At 39.3% G+C, this 18,016-nt stretch overlaps 1 protein-coding gene across 2 annotated transcripts in view; it reads left to right on the forward strand.

The window, feature by feature from the left end:
- ARHGEF28 (Rho guanine nucleotide exchange factor 28) overlaps window positions 1-18,016 on the forward strand; it is a 263,410-nt gene that overhangs the window by 131,529 nt on the left and 113,865 nt on the right. The window contains exon 1 of one of the 2 annotated variants that reach the window (XM_070412180.1): window positions 11,656-11,920. The exons of the other annotated variant lie outside the window; for it this stretch is intronic. Within the exon in view, the coding sequence (XP_070268281.1) occupies window positions 11,836-11,920 (85 nt within the window). The 5' untranslated portion in view covers window positions 11,656-11,835. Of the gene's footprint in view, window positions 1-11,655; window positions 11,921-18,016 lie in introns of those variants that run through there. 2 annotated transcript variants of the gene reach the window in all.

An 18,016-nucleotide genomic window follows, 5' to 3' on the forward strand; every position in this document is an offset into this window, starting at 1 on the left:
CATCGACCCTGCCTTGAGTATAACAGGGGGCGGTGCTCCAACCCCCCAATCAGTCTACCCTGAAAGTGACTGAGGGTGGCATTGCAACCTCCCGATCCGCCCTGCTCTGTGCATGACGGGGCGGCGCCCCAACTCCCCAATCAGCCCTGCTCTGAGGCTGACCAGGGGCTGCACTTAGGGATTGGGCCTGCCCTCTGCCCCTCGGGAGCAGGCCTAAGCCTGCAGGTCGTTATCTCCCGAGGGGTCCCAGACTGTGAGAGGGCACAGGCCGGGCTGGGGGGACCCCCCCCCCCCAGTGCACAAATTTTTGTGCACCGGGCCTCTAGTATTCCTAGAAGTAGGATCATTGGGTCAAATGGGAGTTCCACTTTTAGTTTTTTGAGGAAACTCCATACTGTTCTCCACAGTGGCTACACCAGTCTGCATTCCCACCAGGAGTGCACAAAGGTTCCTTTTTCTCTGCATCCTCGCCAGCACTTGTCGTTTGTTGACTTGTTGATGATAGCCATTCTGACAGGTGTGAGATGGTACCTCATTGTCATTTTGATTTGTATCTCTCTGATGATTAGTGACTTTGAGCATGTTTTCATATGTCTTTTGGCCTTCCTTATGTCTTCTTTCGAAAAGTATCTATTTAGGTCTGTTGCCCATTTTTTGATTGGGTTGTTTATCTTCCTTTTGTTAAGTTGTATGAGTTGGCTAATGTCTCTTTATGCTCCTGGCTACAGAAGTTTTACCCCCGACACCCTCGTTTTTTTTTCTTTTTTTGGGGGGGGGGGGGCAAGGTGGGGGGTGATCATTTCTCTACTATAAGCCAAAACTTACCAGTGATATGGCTTTGAAATCAAGGGTCTGGGATGGAAAAATATCCCAAGAAGACCTTTGGGAATGCAAAGTTATTTGTAAAAATTGACTCAAATTTTATGCCTTTTGTTAACTTCAGTGAAATTTTCTTATTGCAGTTGTTGAGGTTTTAAAAATTGTTTTTGGTAGAGGAAATTGCTGACTTACTGGAATTGTGTTGAATATTGTAAGCTCAATTTGGTATTCTTATCACAAATGTCCTGCCTTTTATATTTGCGGCTTCATTGTTTGGATAAAATTCCCCCTGTGGAATGCAGGTAAAATATTGTTTCATTAAATTAGACAATTAGGGTATTTATCGGAAAACTTTTATCCCATAAATTAGAAGAAAGAATTTTTTTAGGTTAATATATACTATAAACTAGGAAACATGAAGAAACTAAAGCCTTACTAGAGGTGTATAGTTTATCATATTGTATTTTCTTCTGATTAAAGACAAAAACAAAAACAACCACATCTGCCCAGCCAGAGTGGCTCAGTTGGTTGAACATTGTCCTGTGCACTGAAAGGCTGGCAGTTTGATTTCCAGCCAGGGCACATTTTGGTTGTGGGTTTGATCCCCCAGTTGGGGCACATACAGAGGGTACCTGATCCATATTTATCTCTCATCTCTCCTCGCCCTCCTCCTCCTCCTCCTCCTCTTTCTCCTCCTCCTCCTCCTCTCTCTCAGCATGTCCTCGGTGAGGATTAAAAAAAAAATAAAAAGCCTATCTTAATTTATAATTTCCAAGTCTAGGAAGCAGTGATGAGTCTGATGTTCTGCTTAATGTTTGCTCACCAAGGTTTCCAGGGGTAAAAAGAAAATAGAGAGTGAGTTAAAGTTAGGAGTTGCTGATCTAAGCATTCAGTTATCCTATGGTTCTAAACTCTTCCAGGTTTTAATTTCAGCGGAATTACCATGGAGCTGTAACAATCCTGGAGCCTGGACCCACCCTTAGAGAGGTTGAATTTAATTGGTCTGGAGTGTAGCCTGTGCTTCAAGAGTTCTAAGAGCGCCCCAGGTGATTCTCAGGTGTGGTGGAGCTTGCAAAACAGGGACACAGTTCCTTACTTTAAGGTGCTCTGCTCTGCTGAAATCACCCCGGACTTACTAGTTTTCCATATTTTTGGAATTTAGATTATAAAAGCAATTAATGAAAGCCAACTTGTATTAGGTTTGCAGACTTTTAATGATTATCACCATCAATATCTTCGTAGATGTGGGAAATGTGAAAACTTTGGGAAAAAATTATTGAAAAAATTTCCTAACTACTTGAACCTTAATGAGGTTATTGATTTAGAGATGCACAGATTGGGATGAAGGGAGTTGGGTTTACACGAATGTTATAAGGGCATTATGACGATGCTTGATATTTTTGGCATTAGTACCTGTAGTATAATCTAAATCACCTTTTTCATCTCACAAACCACCTTAACTTCTGAAATGTAATCGAGGGAGGGGGAAATGGCAGGTTTTTTTCCCCTCTGAACTCTAAGTTCTTCATTCTCCAAAATAATATCTTCAACTCCAAATAAACCAGTTTCGTGAATAAGTTAATTCCATAGGATCCTTCCCTAAAGATTCTATCTTGATATTTAAATCAAATGATTAGCTTATAAATTTCAAACAAGTATAACATTTAAGGAAACTACAACTAATTATGAAAAAAATGAACTATATTCTGGAAATAGCATTTATAAAATTTTTACATGGAAAGTTAAAATTCCACTCAGAAATTTACCTTTTTCTTGTGATGAAACACTTCAGGAAACCTGTGTGCACAGACACTTAATGGAAGAACTGCCTTCACAGAGGACTCACTGGGCTGTGGCTTGATTGCAGTGTAAATGTGTTTATGTGCATTTAGGCCTGTTTTTTACTGAGTACCAGTGGTTAATCCCTTGGAAGGGACTGTAGAGCAATTAACATTCTGGTTAGTTTTCATGCCAGGCAGTACAAGCTCTAACAATTTATTGGGACAATTTGCTTTACCTGTTTGAGTGGCTGATTAAGAAGGCATTTTTATGAAACATGACCCCTTACTCCAGACATGGGCAAGAAAGCCAACAGAATTTATTCTCTATATGAGGTTCTGCTGAAAACTATGTGTAATAAAAATATAGAGTAGTGATGCAATTCGAGGCCAAATAGGAGATCCAGCAGTAAATAATCTGTTGTTGCTTCATAATATTTAAAATCGCAAACAAAAAAATCAGAATAAAGAGTGAAGTTGAAGGTATCTAGATCTAGAACTTGAGAAGAAAACTTCGAGTAAGCTAGCTGGGTTTCATCAGGGTTCTTGAGATTTGTCTGCCAAGAGGGTTTCTGTTGACCTGACTGAGGTAGACTCACCTGTGCACAGGTGGCACATGGGAGCTTCTCATTGGGGTTAACTCTCGGGAACTATTAAAATTATTTCCAGCATGTAATTTTTAATGTCTAATTAATCCTCTTAGAGTTACACAGCAACTTTACATAATAAGCAATTAAGCAAAAAGAAATTTTATGCTTGGCTTGAATACTATACATCTGAATAAGTGATGCAAACATTCTTTTAACAAGAATTGCAAACATTTAATCAACACAGATTCTGTACTTTTTGTCTCTATCTTTTAACATTTTTAAACTTTATTTTTCAGAACAGTGTTAGATTTACAGAAAAGTTGTAAAGATAATACAAAGAGTTGCCATATGCCCATTTCCCCACTTCCCCAGTTTCTCCTATTATTAACATCATATATTACTATGCTACATTTGTTGACAATAGACGAGTATTGATACTTTATTATTGACTAATGTTCTTACTTTATGTAAGTTTTGTAGTTTTTGTCTAATTTTCTTTTTCGTCCCAAGATGCCATATTACGTTTAGTTGTCATGTCTCCTTAGCTTCTCTTGGCTGTGAGAATTTCTCAGACTTTCCTTGTTTTGATTATTTTGACAGTATTAGGACTCCTGGTCAGGTATTTTGTAGAATGTCTCTCAATTGGTATTTTTCTCATATTTTTCCATCATTAAACTGAGGTTCTGGGTTCTGGCAGGAAGTTCACAGAGATAAAGTACCATTTTCATTACGTCATATCAATAATATATACCGTCAACACTACTTTATCACTGTGAATGGTGACCTTGGTCACCTGGCACAGGTAGAGTTTGTCAGGTTTCTCCATGGTAAAATTATTCTTTCCTACCACTCTTTCCATACTGTATGCTTTGGAAGGAAGTGATGATGTGCAACTCATATTTCACGAGTAGGAAGTTATCTCTATACGTCCTTGCGGATAAAATATCTACATAGAATTATTCTATATGGGAGACTTGCATTCCCCCACATATTCATTTATTCAGTTATTTATGTCAGTATGGATTCATGGGTATTTATTTTATGCTAGTTAAGAAGGCATTTTTATGAAAATATATAGTGATGCAATTAGAGGCCAAATAGGAGATCCATCAGTAAATAATCTATTGTTGCTTAATAATATTTAAAATTGCAAACAAAAAATCAGAATAACGTGTGATTTATTTGTTTTTCAGAGTGTTCTAGCTTTGGCCATGGGAACTCTTTCAGTTGGCCTCTGTGTCTTATCTACATATCCCTGTCATTGTGGGCTTTTTGTTTAGGGTGATGAAGTATTCTTTATGATACTGTGATGGTGGATACACGACGTGCATTTTTCAAAACCCATAGAACATATGGACACAGATTAAACTCCAATGTGTGCAAATAAAAATAATTAAGAACACAGACAATGGGATGATGAGGGCTGGGTGGGGGTGGGGCACGGGAATGGGCTAGAAGAGGTTAATGGGGGAAAAAGGAGGACCTATGTCAGTGATGGCGAACCTTTTGAGCTTGGCGTGTCAGCGTTTTGAAAAACCCTAACTTAACTCTGGTGCTGTGTCACATACAGAAATTTTTTGATATTTGCAACCATAGTAAAACAAAGACGTATATTTTTGATATTTATTTTATATATTTAAATGCCATTTAACAAAGAAAAATCAACCAAAAAAATGAGTTCGCGTGTCACCTCTGACACGCGTGTCATAGGTTTCGCCATCACTGACTATGTAATACTTTCAACAATAAAGATTTTAAAAAAATTAAGAAGTCGGAGGACCCTCTGGTGGAATGCAGAATGTGACAAAAGAATCTAACTAGTGAACATGTGTGAAATACCTTATTGTAGGGGGTGGGAATGCAGATTTGGAAATGAGTAAGCACTGTCTTCTAGGTGATCAAGTTGTTTCCCACGGGGTACAGGTTAACAATTTGGATACCACTATAAATGTGTACTGGAAATGAGCAATCAAGTGAGTGGAGTATGGGTAGTAGGTGCCAGGTTTCTCACTCTTGGAGCCGGAGTTTATAGATAAGCGAGGGGTGGATGCCAGGATGACTCATGTGCTAATAAATTAGAGTTGTAGACATCAGTATGCACTTATGATTGATTAATATGGATAGACATGGTTGTATAGAGAAATATTTGTAGATATGTGTATGTGCATAGGCTAGGACACACACATACATATATTTCCTTGCCCTGTTAGTTGCCCTAGAAGCAGCAACGTTCCATCCAGTAGTATATACAAGATGAGCCATCCCTTACATTTTGTGTGAATTTTAGCTTAAAACTGTGGCATTGATAGTTTAGAGTTTATGTTAAAACTAATTATTTACATTCTTTGTCCATTTTATACCTCATAGTTAACTTATTTACATGTGAATAATCATGTGAAAGTCTATAGAACAGAAAGTTGAACATGAATGTTAAAACTAATAAAAATAAGTGTGTGGCATGTAAGAAACATTTTTGGTGCGTATGGGAAAATTAGAATTGGAACATTACTAGAATAAACCGAAAATGTAATTATAGATGTTGCTCTCACTAAGTGTCTTGGCTTTTCCTATTAGAAGGGGTTGTTTTCTCCTTAGACCAGGGTTCTCAACCTGTGGGTCGCGACCCCTTTGGGGGTCGAACGACCCTTTCACAGGGGTCGCCTAAGACCATCGGAAAACACATATATAATTACATATTGTTTTTGTGATTAATCACTATGCTTTAATTATGTTCAATTTGTAACAATGAAAATACATCCTGAATATCAGATATTTACATTACGATTCATAACAGTAGCAAAATTACAGTTATGAAGTAGCAACAAAAATAATTTTATGGTTGGGGGTCACCACAACATGAGGAACTGTATTAAAGGGTCGCAGCATTAGGAAGGTTGAGAACCACTGCCTTAGACTATAATGAGATACATTTCTACCCCTTCAATCCTTTCTCTGTCTAGGCCAGTGATGGCAAACCTATGACATGCGTGTCAGAGGTGACACGCGAACTCATTTTTTTGGTTGATTTTTCTTTGTTAAATGGCATTTAAATATATAAAATAAATATCAAAAATATAAGTCTTTGTTTTACTATGGTTGCAAATATCAAAAAATTTCTGTATGTGACACGGCACCAGAGTTAAGTTAGGGTTTTTCAAAATGCTGACACGCCGAGCTCAAAAGGTTCACCATCACTGGTCTAGGCTCATGGCTCGTGTGCCAGGGCCCCTCACATCCATTATCCATAACTGCCTCTCCAAGGTAAATGCAGAATTCCTCATAATTTATTGTTCAGAAAAACTTGTCCAAATTCTTTCCTTTCAGGTTATGCCCAGGCACTTCAGTGTTTAAAAAAAATAATGTTCACCATGGGTCTTTTACCTTAAGAGAATCCCCTAAGTAGAACTGATATCTGTAGCAATACAAAATGCTGGTGGAAGCTTTGACAATATAATTCTTTAATATGTTGCTTCAGTCAGAAAGTCTATTCTTTTCTTGTCCTAAAGTGTTTTAGGTATTTCCTTCTTATACTACATGTAAATATGTCAGAATACAAGTAATGTTCTTTTGTTGGATTTTTAGTCTTATTCATTTTTTCCTTAGACAATAGAGTGATATAAAGGGGCATATCAGAACCTCTGAAGCAGGATGCAGGTTTTATGTTGAGATAAATGAAAGTAATAAAGGTAGGTGAGAAATTTTTTAAAATCTTATTTTTAAAAGTAAGATAAATTAGAGTTCCATTTTTCCACAATCTCTCCAACTTTTTGCTTGTTGGTAATAGTCATTCTAACATGTATCTGATTGTAGTTGTGATTTGCATTTCCCTAATAGCTAGTGAAGTTGAACATCTTTTCATATGTCTATTGGCTGTTTGCATTTCATCTTGGGATAAGTGTCTGTTCAGGTCCTCCACCCATTTTTTAGTTTGGATTGTTTGTCAGACAGAAAAAGTGAAGAACCATATGATTTCACTCATATGTGGAATATAAAACTGAAAGCAACCAATGAACAAACAAGAAAAACATCCCCAAACTTATAGACTTAGACAACAGTATGGTGGTTACCAGAGGGAAGTAGGGGGGTTAATAAAGGGTAAAAGGGGTCAAGTATATGATGAAGGAAGATGATCTGACTTTGGGTGGTGGGCACACAATGCAATATACAGATCATGTAGCATATAAATGTGCACTTGAAACCTAAGTAATCTTATTAACCAATGTCACCCCAATAAAACTAATTTAAAAAATTGAACACATACAAAAATAAAAATAAGGTGATATTATGAATGGTAGAATCCTAGAATTCCAATTTATGACAACAGTGATTGTACTGTGCTCCCAACTCACGTGTAATATATGTGAATTCAATTTTACGGGCTTGTTAAAAATATAAAACAGGATGGGGAGGTGGGGAGAAAAATAATAATTCAAATCTCAGGTGGCTCCACCCATGATTGCACTCTGTGAGTATAATGCCCCTGAGTGAGTGTGACACTGGAGATGTGATTGCACTGTTCCCACTGTGCATCTCATAAGTGAGCACCTCTTACCACATGGAGATGAGCTGTGCCTTTAAAGATCCTTATTTTCGATCCTTATTAACATGGCTTCTTAATGCAAGCCAACCATTTCACCCAGTGCCAACCCAACGACGTAATGCTGTTCTCCAATGAAAAACTGCTTGGGTTGAACTTAGATGACCTTAGATGAACTTAGATATCCTTCTAAGAGATTTTGGAGGAAGATTTTGACCATCTCTGATCTTCACCTACTGCTAGAACCGGCAGCTGCATGTAATTGTCACGTACTGGCTGAAGTTATCCAGAATAGGCTTGTCCTGGCGTTAGGGGTCTTGTCTCCTCTGGTCTGTACTTTTTATGACTTTTTCAAGAAAGGTGTCTAGCAGTGTTCAACAGTGGTCCCCCGTGGTCAAACAAGGGAGCAGAAAATAATAAATTCTCCTCCTCTTCTTTCTGCCTTGTATGATTTTCTGGAATGTCTTTGTACATTGCTATTTCTTAGTTTTGAAAATCAAGCTATTACGTCTGAGGTAGTGTCTATAATGTAGAAGAAAAGGATAATGAAAGGGCAACTTTATTTTTTTTTCTTAAATCTTTATTGTTGAAAGTATTACATACGTCCCCTTTTCTCTCTCATTGGTTCCTTATGTCCGCCCCTGCCCCCCACCCCAGGCCTCCAGCATGAAAGGGAAACTTTAGATTTAATATTTATGCTAAAAGTTATTGAAAACTTAATTGTGTTAAGTTCTTTATTATTATCTCATTTGATCCTCACAAATCTTTGAAGTATAGAGGTTATGGTCTTATTTTGAATAAAACAACTGAGGGTCAGAAAGTACGAGTGACTTCACTGGGACCACGGAACAAGTAAGTGACAGCCTGTGAGCCCAGATGTGTATGGCTCCAAGAATGTATGATTTTTCTCTTTGGCTTGTGGCTCCTTAAAAATATAAGTTATGACACAGTTCTTGCCCTCCAGGAATGTGAGGCCCCATTGAAGGATAAGAAGACTTACAAATACTATAATTCAAATCAAAATATAAATACCCCTCTAAGGAGATTTAATTTTATCAAGGTTGAAAGGTAGGTGACCTGTTCTCTGATGAGAAGAATTGAGGAAAGTTTCCCTTCGATGCTGAAACTTCAAGGCAGCAACATCTGTCCTGGATGATTGTAACCGTATGGAGGTCATTTTCTAAGTAAAGGATTTTCGAATTGAAGGAGGCACAGTAAGGCTGATGAAATCATTCGCACTTGCATTGTAATGGTTGTATGCTCTCTGGTGAGAAGTGGCCTTGGGGATATATCACTGAATTCTGCCAACTGCAATTGCAATCAGTCAGAGAAAGCAAAGAAATTAACTGATTGAATATGAATGAGATGTAAATAACATCTTGAAAGAATTTAAATATTGGCACAATGGAAAAAAATAGTATATTACTATAGAAAATGAGGATAAATCACCTACAGTTGGGAAGTTTTGGGGTGAGCAAGAAAAAAAAGAAGGGCTGTATGAACACAATGTTTTTAAATGTTAACTGAACTGTATATGGCTGGTTAGTGGAAATCATTTCATTCATTAAAATATATTGATTAAAAGAACCTATAGAACAAAAAAAGTAAAAGATATTGATAAGTAATAAAGCGAATGAGATTAGAAAATTTTTTGTCAGGCTTCTCACATGAATTGGTTGGGTAGTTTTAGAGTTTTTATTGTCAGAATAATTTTCACATCAATAATCATTGATATGCAATTGATCCCTCTGGGCTTTGGGGAAAATTATATTAATATGGATCTATCTACCTAGAATCTCAACTAATAGAAATGTGTTTTACGGAGTTCTTTCATATATCTCTTTGTCTGCATTGTCCTGAAGTTCTTATCTATTACTGATGGTCAAGCTAGGAGCAGCCTGCTCCAGTAGTTTGCTGACCTGGGATTTATCCTAGTGAGATGGCTCTAAAACTTCATCTTGCATGAGAATGAAGGACAATAGTATCTCCTGGTTCAGCACTTTCATTTCAGTTTGGTGATGTACTGGTTGGTGGACATTCCCTTCCTTTGGTCTGTGGATATTTCTGAGGCAGCCCAAGGGTGCATGGACCTATGTACACCCTAAGCATTGCCTGGAGCCCTAGAGGAAAATGTTTTTTTTGCCACCCATAAGTACTGTTCTGTTTTCAAATAGAGATACTGTTGTAATGAATAAAAATAAACACACTTAAACACTTTACAAGAGTTCATGTAGCTTTTTGTCAATGTACATGTTTACAATAAAGAGGATATAAAAATACTACAGCTGTTATGTAAAGATTCTACACCCACAAGTTAAGACTAATAAGTGTAAATCATTCATTTATTCAGCACATGCCTACAATGTTTCTGGCACTGTTCTGAGCCCTAAAACTGAGAATGAATGGAAACACCCATCCACAAGATTTTATCTCTTTTCTTATTAAAGATATATATGGACTAAAACTCTTTCCTAATGTAAGGGTTGAGAGTATTTTATCCTTACAGTTGCACCTAGTTGATGAATAAGAATACACAGTTATTCGAATAAAAAGGCACAAAATAGCAATGTACTAATGTTTATTTTCACTTAGTTATAATGCTTACATTTAAGCATTATAATGCTTACATTTACAACTAGAAGTAGTTGTATTTTGTCCTAGTTATGTTATATAAAAACACAGTAGTGATTTGTGTAATTCTGATTCTGATTTGAATTTGAAATTAAGTGGCTTTTCTCCTTTTTCCACTTCTTTCTGTGCCCCTCACCCAACAACTCCCAACAGATAGGATTAGCTGTCACAGAGCAAGTTATGCATCTATTTCCTTACACAGCATTGCACGATAGTGCCAGCCATTTGGGAAATAATTTTCATGAAGAAATGAATGTTAATTAAGACACATATTGTCATGTTCCAAACTTGCAGGATCGAACAGATCCTCATATTGTTTGGGTGTCAGACGACCTCACAAAACAAAACACAATACTTCTTGCTATCACTGCTACTTAAAGAAATGCTTAAAAGAGACTCCCCTCTGAAACTTGGGGTACATTTTCCCACCACAGGTCTTGGTTGCTGTGTCTGAGCTTATTTGGGGCACGTGCACCCATGTGCTTCTAGGGAGTTGTGGAAGTAAGTTTGAGCAGTGTCACGCTTTATGGGGAGGCGGTAATGAGCTCCCACTGAATGCTAATTAGGGGAGAGTTGTTCAGGGAGACCGCCAAAGAACTGTTGGTTTGTGGTAAATTAGTCACTAGCTCTATTGAGGCCCATGCAGGTTTAGATCAGAGCTATGATGGCGCCCAGATCCTTATGATCCACAGCCAAGCTTGGTGACAATTTAAGAAAACAGCTCAATTGTGCTAAATAGTAGTAGATGACTTTGCCTGAATTTAATGAGAGGAGTATAATTCTGTATAAAATGTAAAGCTCTCAACCACTTCAGGATTAAAAAGGTGGGGAGACTGGATGTTAAATGAATTATCAGAGCTGTTTTGGCTCTTAGAACTGAAAAGCTGCCAAACCAGTCAGTGAAGACAGATTGCTCTGGAAAAATCCTTGCCCTGAGTGTGGTGGCCTTCATTTGCGTGTGCAAGGCGCTTTCTGGCTGTCCACACACATAAATCTCAGCCTTTATCTAACACGGCACAGGGTGGCTTTTCTGAGAAATGATACTCCAGCTCCAGATCGAAACAATTGCCTGCGTTTGGAAGCTTTTCTTGAATCACAAGCAGTTCTTTCAATTCCCAGTTACCTTTCTTCTTCATTTCCATTTCCAGCCACCAGAAGAGGGGAGTTAATGATTCATTGGCTCCCAATGACCTTTTGAATAACTGGACTGTGATGTGCCAGTGCGACTCCGCTCCCTCTCTCTCCCCCTTTTACTTCCCTAGTTTGGCTTTAATATTTACAGCCTCCTTCTCGGTCTACATGCCTGAACGCCTGAAGGAAGCAAAACATTTATTGCCTCTCCCTCCCCGTGTTCGCCAGCTTTTCACTCAGCCCCGTTCCTTCCTTTTACATCACATGGGAGACTCGCCTCCTGGCTGGGACGCCCGGGTTCTTCCTGAGTCTCTGCTGTTGGATCCTTCGGTCTCACCGACACAGAACGATGGATTCTGATTCAGACTCACCTTTTAACTACTCGTGGCCTGCCTTCCCCAAAATGAGGATCCGACGGAGGGCGTCCAGACAAGGTAGATCACGGGCTCTTTTATTTTCCCAGAGCCAAGCCAGGCATCTTCGTATTCTTAACTTTTTTTCTTCTTTGTTCCTTTGCCAGGCTGTTTTCTGACAAAGTACGCGTTTATACCTGTCTTTATAAAACTCTCACTATGTAAATACTTTACATAGAGACTCCCAAGATAACCCTACTCCTTCCCGTGTTCCTTTCACTTTGAGCCTACCTTTCTACCTTGTGCATGTGTAACTCACAATTTAAAAAGAAAAGTGAAGGGAGTTTAGTACAAGGTGAATGTTTTGAGTTCACTTAATCAGAGTTACCTCGACAATAAAGAGTCCTGTTGATTTAAACGTGCCCGGCTATTGTGGGGTATGAAGAGAGCGACACATGCCCTCGATACCCAGTTTCTGCTTCGTGTGTGTTTTGGGTTTTCAAGTGTGTATTAATTTTTTTAAAAATATTTTGTACTTGAAAAATTTCTCTTTCTTTTTTTATACGATTTTACTGATTTTTATAGATGCTCTAAGGAAGGGACTTTGTGAAGATAATTTCAACAAGAAAGCCTGCGTATCTCCAGGGGATATAGTCATATAGTAAAAAGTTTAACAATCATTAGCAAGTATGCAAAATCATTTACTGGCAAAGGAAGAAGAGCCATTTATCTGCAGTGTGATTAACAATGGAGTGGGTTTACACTACCTATTTTCCCTCACCTGCACCCCACTCTTGTGGTGGAGGCCTTAGAAACCAAGGGGCAAGTTGGTATTCGGCAGCGAAGGTGCCCAGAGAATCTGCCGATGGTCCTCGCTGGGCTCAGCAGGTGGCGATTGCTGCTTTCTGAGATTTGCCAGAACAAGAAAGATAGTCAGTTTCCCCTTCCCATCTCCTGTCTGGTGCAGGGGCTTATGCGGTTGTTTTTAATTTAAGGAGACAGGACCATTTTCATGAGCTTACAAGCAGAGGGGGTGCTTCTGAAAGTGCGACTTCTTTATTCTCTGGAGCAGAATGCCCTACTGCACCACCCCGTACTGTTCCCCGAGAAAAATGGAGGCTGGCAGTTATTAACACACCTGGTTCTCTTCAAGGATCTTGTTTCCTTCTTCTGAAACAGAGGGGTGTGTGTGTTTGTTTGCTCTTTGGCTGGGATTAAGGCCAGCCACAGGAATAAGATGGCGTGAACATCTGGGGGAGGAGGGTAGAGAGCCTCAGCCTGAAAAATCTCCCGTGCTGCCCAGCTGCCATCCTTGAAACTCTGTCATGAGGAACTTAAAGAACTTCTACAGTGTTCTATTTTCCGGTTACTCTGTTTTTAAAATTTAATGTCTTCTTTGTAGGGGTAAAGGACTATGATGTATGCAACTTGCCATTAAATGGTTCAGGGGGGGAAATATACCTATGAGAGAGCACGAATGTGTGCATGTAAAAGCATGTTTGAATACAAGTAGAAAATAGAGTGAAATATTAACAATAGGTGACTCTGGGTAAAGGTGGTATATTGGTGTTCTCTTCAAATTCTTGCAGCCTTTCTGCAAGCTTGGAATTATTTCTAAATTAGGAAACCTTTAAAAACATTTAAATCACTTTTGAGAAGGAAGCTATACGAAGTCGCTAATACTTTAGAGTAAATATTATTAGTTTGGGTTCATTGAGAACGACTTGAGGGCAGGCACCAGTTCTGTAAGACTGCTATCTCTTTTTGCAGCCCAGTTAAGTTTGGGGGAATAACCTGCTTAACATATTTTTGTATTTCCACTGCCTGGCTGGCCGACTGGATGCCTATGGTTTTGGGGGCCTGGGTAGCCTAACAACCCGGAGAGACATGGGGTTAATAATTAGGAGGCCAGTGGAGTACCTGGAGAGTCCAGTGGAGGTGGAGGGAACGCATTAATCACGCTCTCCTTTAAAATCCAAAGTTGGAGCCCAGCCACTTTGAGCTACAACAGAAAGTCATAACATAGCTATGTGTAAATTAAACTCAATTCAAGTGAAAGCAGGTACCCAGAATGTGAGAATGATTAACTGTTTGCTGCTAATAAACAAAAGACAAGTGCAAATAGGTTGGTAGCAGAGAGTTGGGGATCGCCAGACAGTGTTCTATGCTTCCTTTCTTCATTCAGTGGTCACGACCTAGTTGTGAAGATGGGTTTAGTCATCCCATAATGTAGGCTGGACAGGGTCCCAGAACCATAGGTCACAGAGATGACCTGGTCCAGCCACCACAATTTACAGACAAGGCTGATAGGGTCCAATTAAGTGAAGTGATGGGGAAATGTTCACATGTTCCACAGGCATCTCTAGAGTGCTGGGTACTGGCATAGAGGGCGGGGCAACGTGGGAACCAGACAGATACCGTCCTTGTTACACAGGGGTCTTAGCTTTGGGAAGGGTCCCTCATCTCCCAGGACCCAGACATGCCATCTCCCTATGGCAGAAGAAACACCATGAAAGCTGATTTTTTCCTTCAGTGCAATGATTGGTTTGTGAAGAGCTATCGTCTCTTCTCTCTTAGAGGATGATCCACTTATTTTAGCTTTTAAAACTAAGGTGAGTTGAGTTCTGTCTCATTCTTTCTTTCCTTTTAATCATCACCATCATTCTCAGAATGGAGGTTCCAGTCACCTGGGAAATCACGAAGGAGGTTTTGTGGGCTTGAAATGTCTACCTTATTAACAGATCTCTCTCATATTCAGTAAGAAATATTCTCTTTCATTTTATATTATGCTTTTAATTCCTGATCCTCTTGTCATATTTCTTTTAATACCCTTTCTGTTCTTATTATCACTGTTCTTTGATAGACACATATATGCATACACAAAACTGGCTTATTTAGAGAAATGTGAAAATGTAGAGGGTTTGGTAATAAAAGGAAAACTAGATTAGCAGAAACCCACCAATACTTATATATCAACTGAAAAGCATTTAGTACTTACTTATTCTTATGCCTTCAGGAGAAACAAAAAGGGATATACCTCAGAAGCAGTGCTTTTGGTCATGACCAGCAACGTAAGCAGAGGATGAAAGCAGTTAAACCAAGCTGCCTCCAATACAGCCCGGGGGTCCTCACAAGTTGCCCTTTGTCGTTTCACGGGCAGCCCTGGAACAGGCTGTGCTGGGCGTCTAGTGGTTAATGACTGGAGTGGGCCAGAATCCACGACGGTTCTGCTTCAAGGACTGCAGGAATGCCTGGATTTTTGTTTTGTTGGAGATTTTGTTTTCAGTAGGAGATTCAACCAAGAAATGTAATGTGTATTAAGCGAATATTTAAAAATATCAGGATTAGACCTCACCCGAGTTTTCCATAATTATTCAATTTTTAAAATGCATTCTTTAATATAAATCATCAGAACCCGGGGGATGTTGAACTTTGTGACTTTCATCTCCCTTGTGTAGCTTCTCTCATTGTCGCCTACTCCAGCTCATATCATATGCCTCTTAATGACACACAGTGTGAAAAAGAGTGTGTGTGTGTTTTTTTAAAGTTTTGTTGGTGCAGCACCAGTGTATGGTTGCCAAAGGAAGGGTTGCCTATAGAAAGCTTAGCCACCTTGAAGAGCTTAGACAGTGTCAAATTTTTTGTAGTCACAGCAAAATAACTAATAGTTATGTGATACTTTGTTCATCCTAATAAGCACTGTTTACTAAGCTGTGGTAGTTACTTTACGTACATGATATATGATTCTCAAAATAACTCTATAAGATCGATATTATCTCTGCTTTACAGGTGAGGAAACTGAGGCTTAGAGAGTTTTAAAGTTATACCTAAAGCCATACCAGGAAGTGCAGGGAATAGTAATCATGGTAGACTATGGAAGAAAATGAATGAATGAGTGACATATGTATAAGGACTTATTCACATGTTATCTTGTAAAAGCCCTGTATGTTAGATGTGGGTGTCATCTTCATTTCTTATTGGGGGGCTCTGAGGCTCAGAATGGAGAAATGAGTTGTCCAAGATCGGAGCTAATAAATGGTAGAGCCAGGCCTATAACCAGGACTTTGAATTCAGAAGTTTTATTCTTCCTTTATGTTTTACCACTTCTTAGTAGAGGGAAGGAGGGGAGGGGTAGACTTCAGTGGGTAGCTACCATCTTATATTCAAAAGGTGCCACTGTGTCTCACCATCTTAGTTTCCCCTCTCTTGTGAATCTTTGTCTGGGATTAGAGTTGGCAGTGGAAACTCTGGAGGAGGAAAATGGGAGTGCCGTTTCTACATCTCGATACACCCAAGCACATGCGTATCAAGTACTGACTCAGTCATTGGTTTGGGTGGGAAAAGATGGGCAGCACTGAATAGCTGGCTGAGGACAAGCTAAGGACAAGCTGAGGAAAGGATGAGGTGGGAGTGCTCCCAGTGTGTCCTGGAAAGTTCACAGCTTTGTCCCAGACAAAGAGAGAGTTAGAGGATGGATGTGCTGGGAAAGCAGATGAACATCATGGGGTCACTGTTTCATGAGTTCATTGAGTGTTTGGAGGGCAGGTACGTAGTCCGAAAAATAATCCCTGACATGGTGGGTATTAATGGTATGATGACATTTCAATAGGTTTAATGATAATTTTTAAAGGTGAGTTACTATTATCTCATGAATTTGTTTTCTTCCTCTCTTCTGCCCTCTCTTCTTTCCTTTCATGAAGTTTCATTGAATACACTCATGTGCTTATGTGTATTCAATTCAGAAATTCCCCAAAGGATACCTGAGTACCATAGGAGGAATAAGTCGCTACAAAAATCCTTATTAAGGAAGAGAAACATTTTCATAAAGGTGACATAACCTGCTAAGATTGCATTGGCTCACAATGAAGATAGTGTCCAACCTCACATAGAGAGGTTTCAATTTCATTCTCTGCCTGGCGGCCTACCTTTGTTGGCAGAGGGAAGGAGGCCCATTATAAGCCCGTTGCCAAACCACATAGCTATGTATTCCTCATGGCTCACTTTAGTTAAACAAATACTTTGCCAAATATTTGAAACTGTTTTTTTTTCTTTATTTCGGGCTAGTTCAAATTCTTAGGCAAGGTATATTTCTACATTAATCCCTGTAAGTGGAAGAAAGGGAGGCACTATTCCTATTTAAGACCTCATGTTTGGGAGATTCCTCCCTACCACTCTGGATTCGGGGAAGGATCAATGGTTGTGTGTTCAGATATATTTTGGCAGGAAGTCCCAGAGGTCAGGAAAAATTACTGTTGAAGTTCAGGGTGAAGAGACCAGTTCAACCTGAGGGCATCATGAAAGGGATGTCATTTCAATAGCTTGTGGTGACTAGGGAGGTAGTCCCTACAAGCAGAAGGGGAGATCATGCATAGAGTATATCAAAGCCATGGAAAATAGCCCAGGTTTGTGTACTGTGGATTCAGGTGGTACAGAAATGTAGAATGGTGTCAACTGTTGCATTGGTCTGGACGGTTAGTTTTGTCTGCCTAGCATCCTCCTTCCCTTCATTGAACAGCACTCACATTCTTTTTTTTTTTTTTTTTTTTTAATTTTTCTCTTAAAGTATTACAAAGGGTATTACATAAGTATCCTTTCCCCCCCCCCCCCCTTGACAAACCCCTACCCTCCCTTACCCCCCAGTGTCTTATGTCCATTAGTTATGCTTATATGCATGCATACAAGTCCTTCGGTTGATCTCTTACTCCCCTCCCTCCTGTCCCCCAACTCTCTCTGGCCTTCCCACTGCAGTTTGACAATCAGTTTGAGGCAGCTCTGCCTCTGTATCTATTATTGTTCAAAAGTTTGTAATGGTCTTTATTATCCATGAATGAGTGAGATCATGTGGTATTTTTCCTTCATTGACTGGCTTGTTTCACTTAGCATAATGCTCTCCAGTTCCATCCATGATGTTGCAAATGGTAGGAGTTCCTTCTTTTTAACAGCAGCATAGTATTCCATCGTGTAGATGTACCACAGCTTTCTAATCCATTCATCTACTGATGGGCACTTAGGCTGTTTCCAGATCTTAGCTATGGTGAATTGTGCTGCTATGAACATCTGGGTGCATATATCCTTTCTGATTGGTGTTTCTGGTTTCTTGGGATATATTCCTAGGAGTGGGATCACAGGGTCAAATGGGAGTTCCATTTCCAATTTTTTGAGGAACCTCCATACTGC

Source organism: Myotis yumanensis, unplaced genomic scaffold (assembly GCF_028538775.1).
Source record: "Myotis yumanensis isolate MYYU_CA2020_CCGP unplaced genomic scaffold, mMyoYum1.0.hap1 SCAF_4, whole genome shotgun sequence".
NCBI lineage: Eukaryota > Metazoa > Chordata > Mammalia > Chiroptera > Vespertilionidae > Myotis > Myotis yumanensis.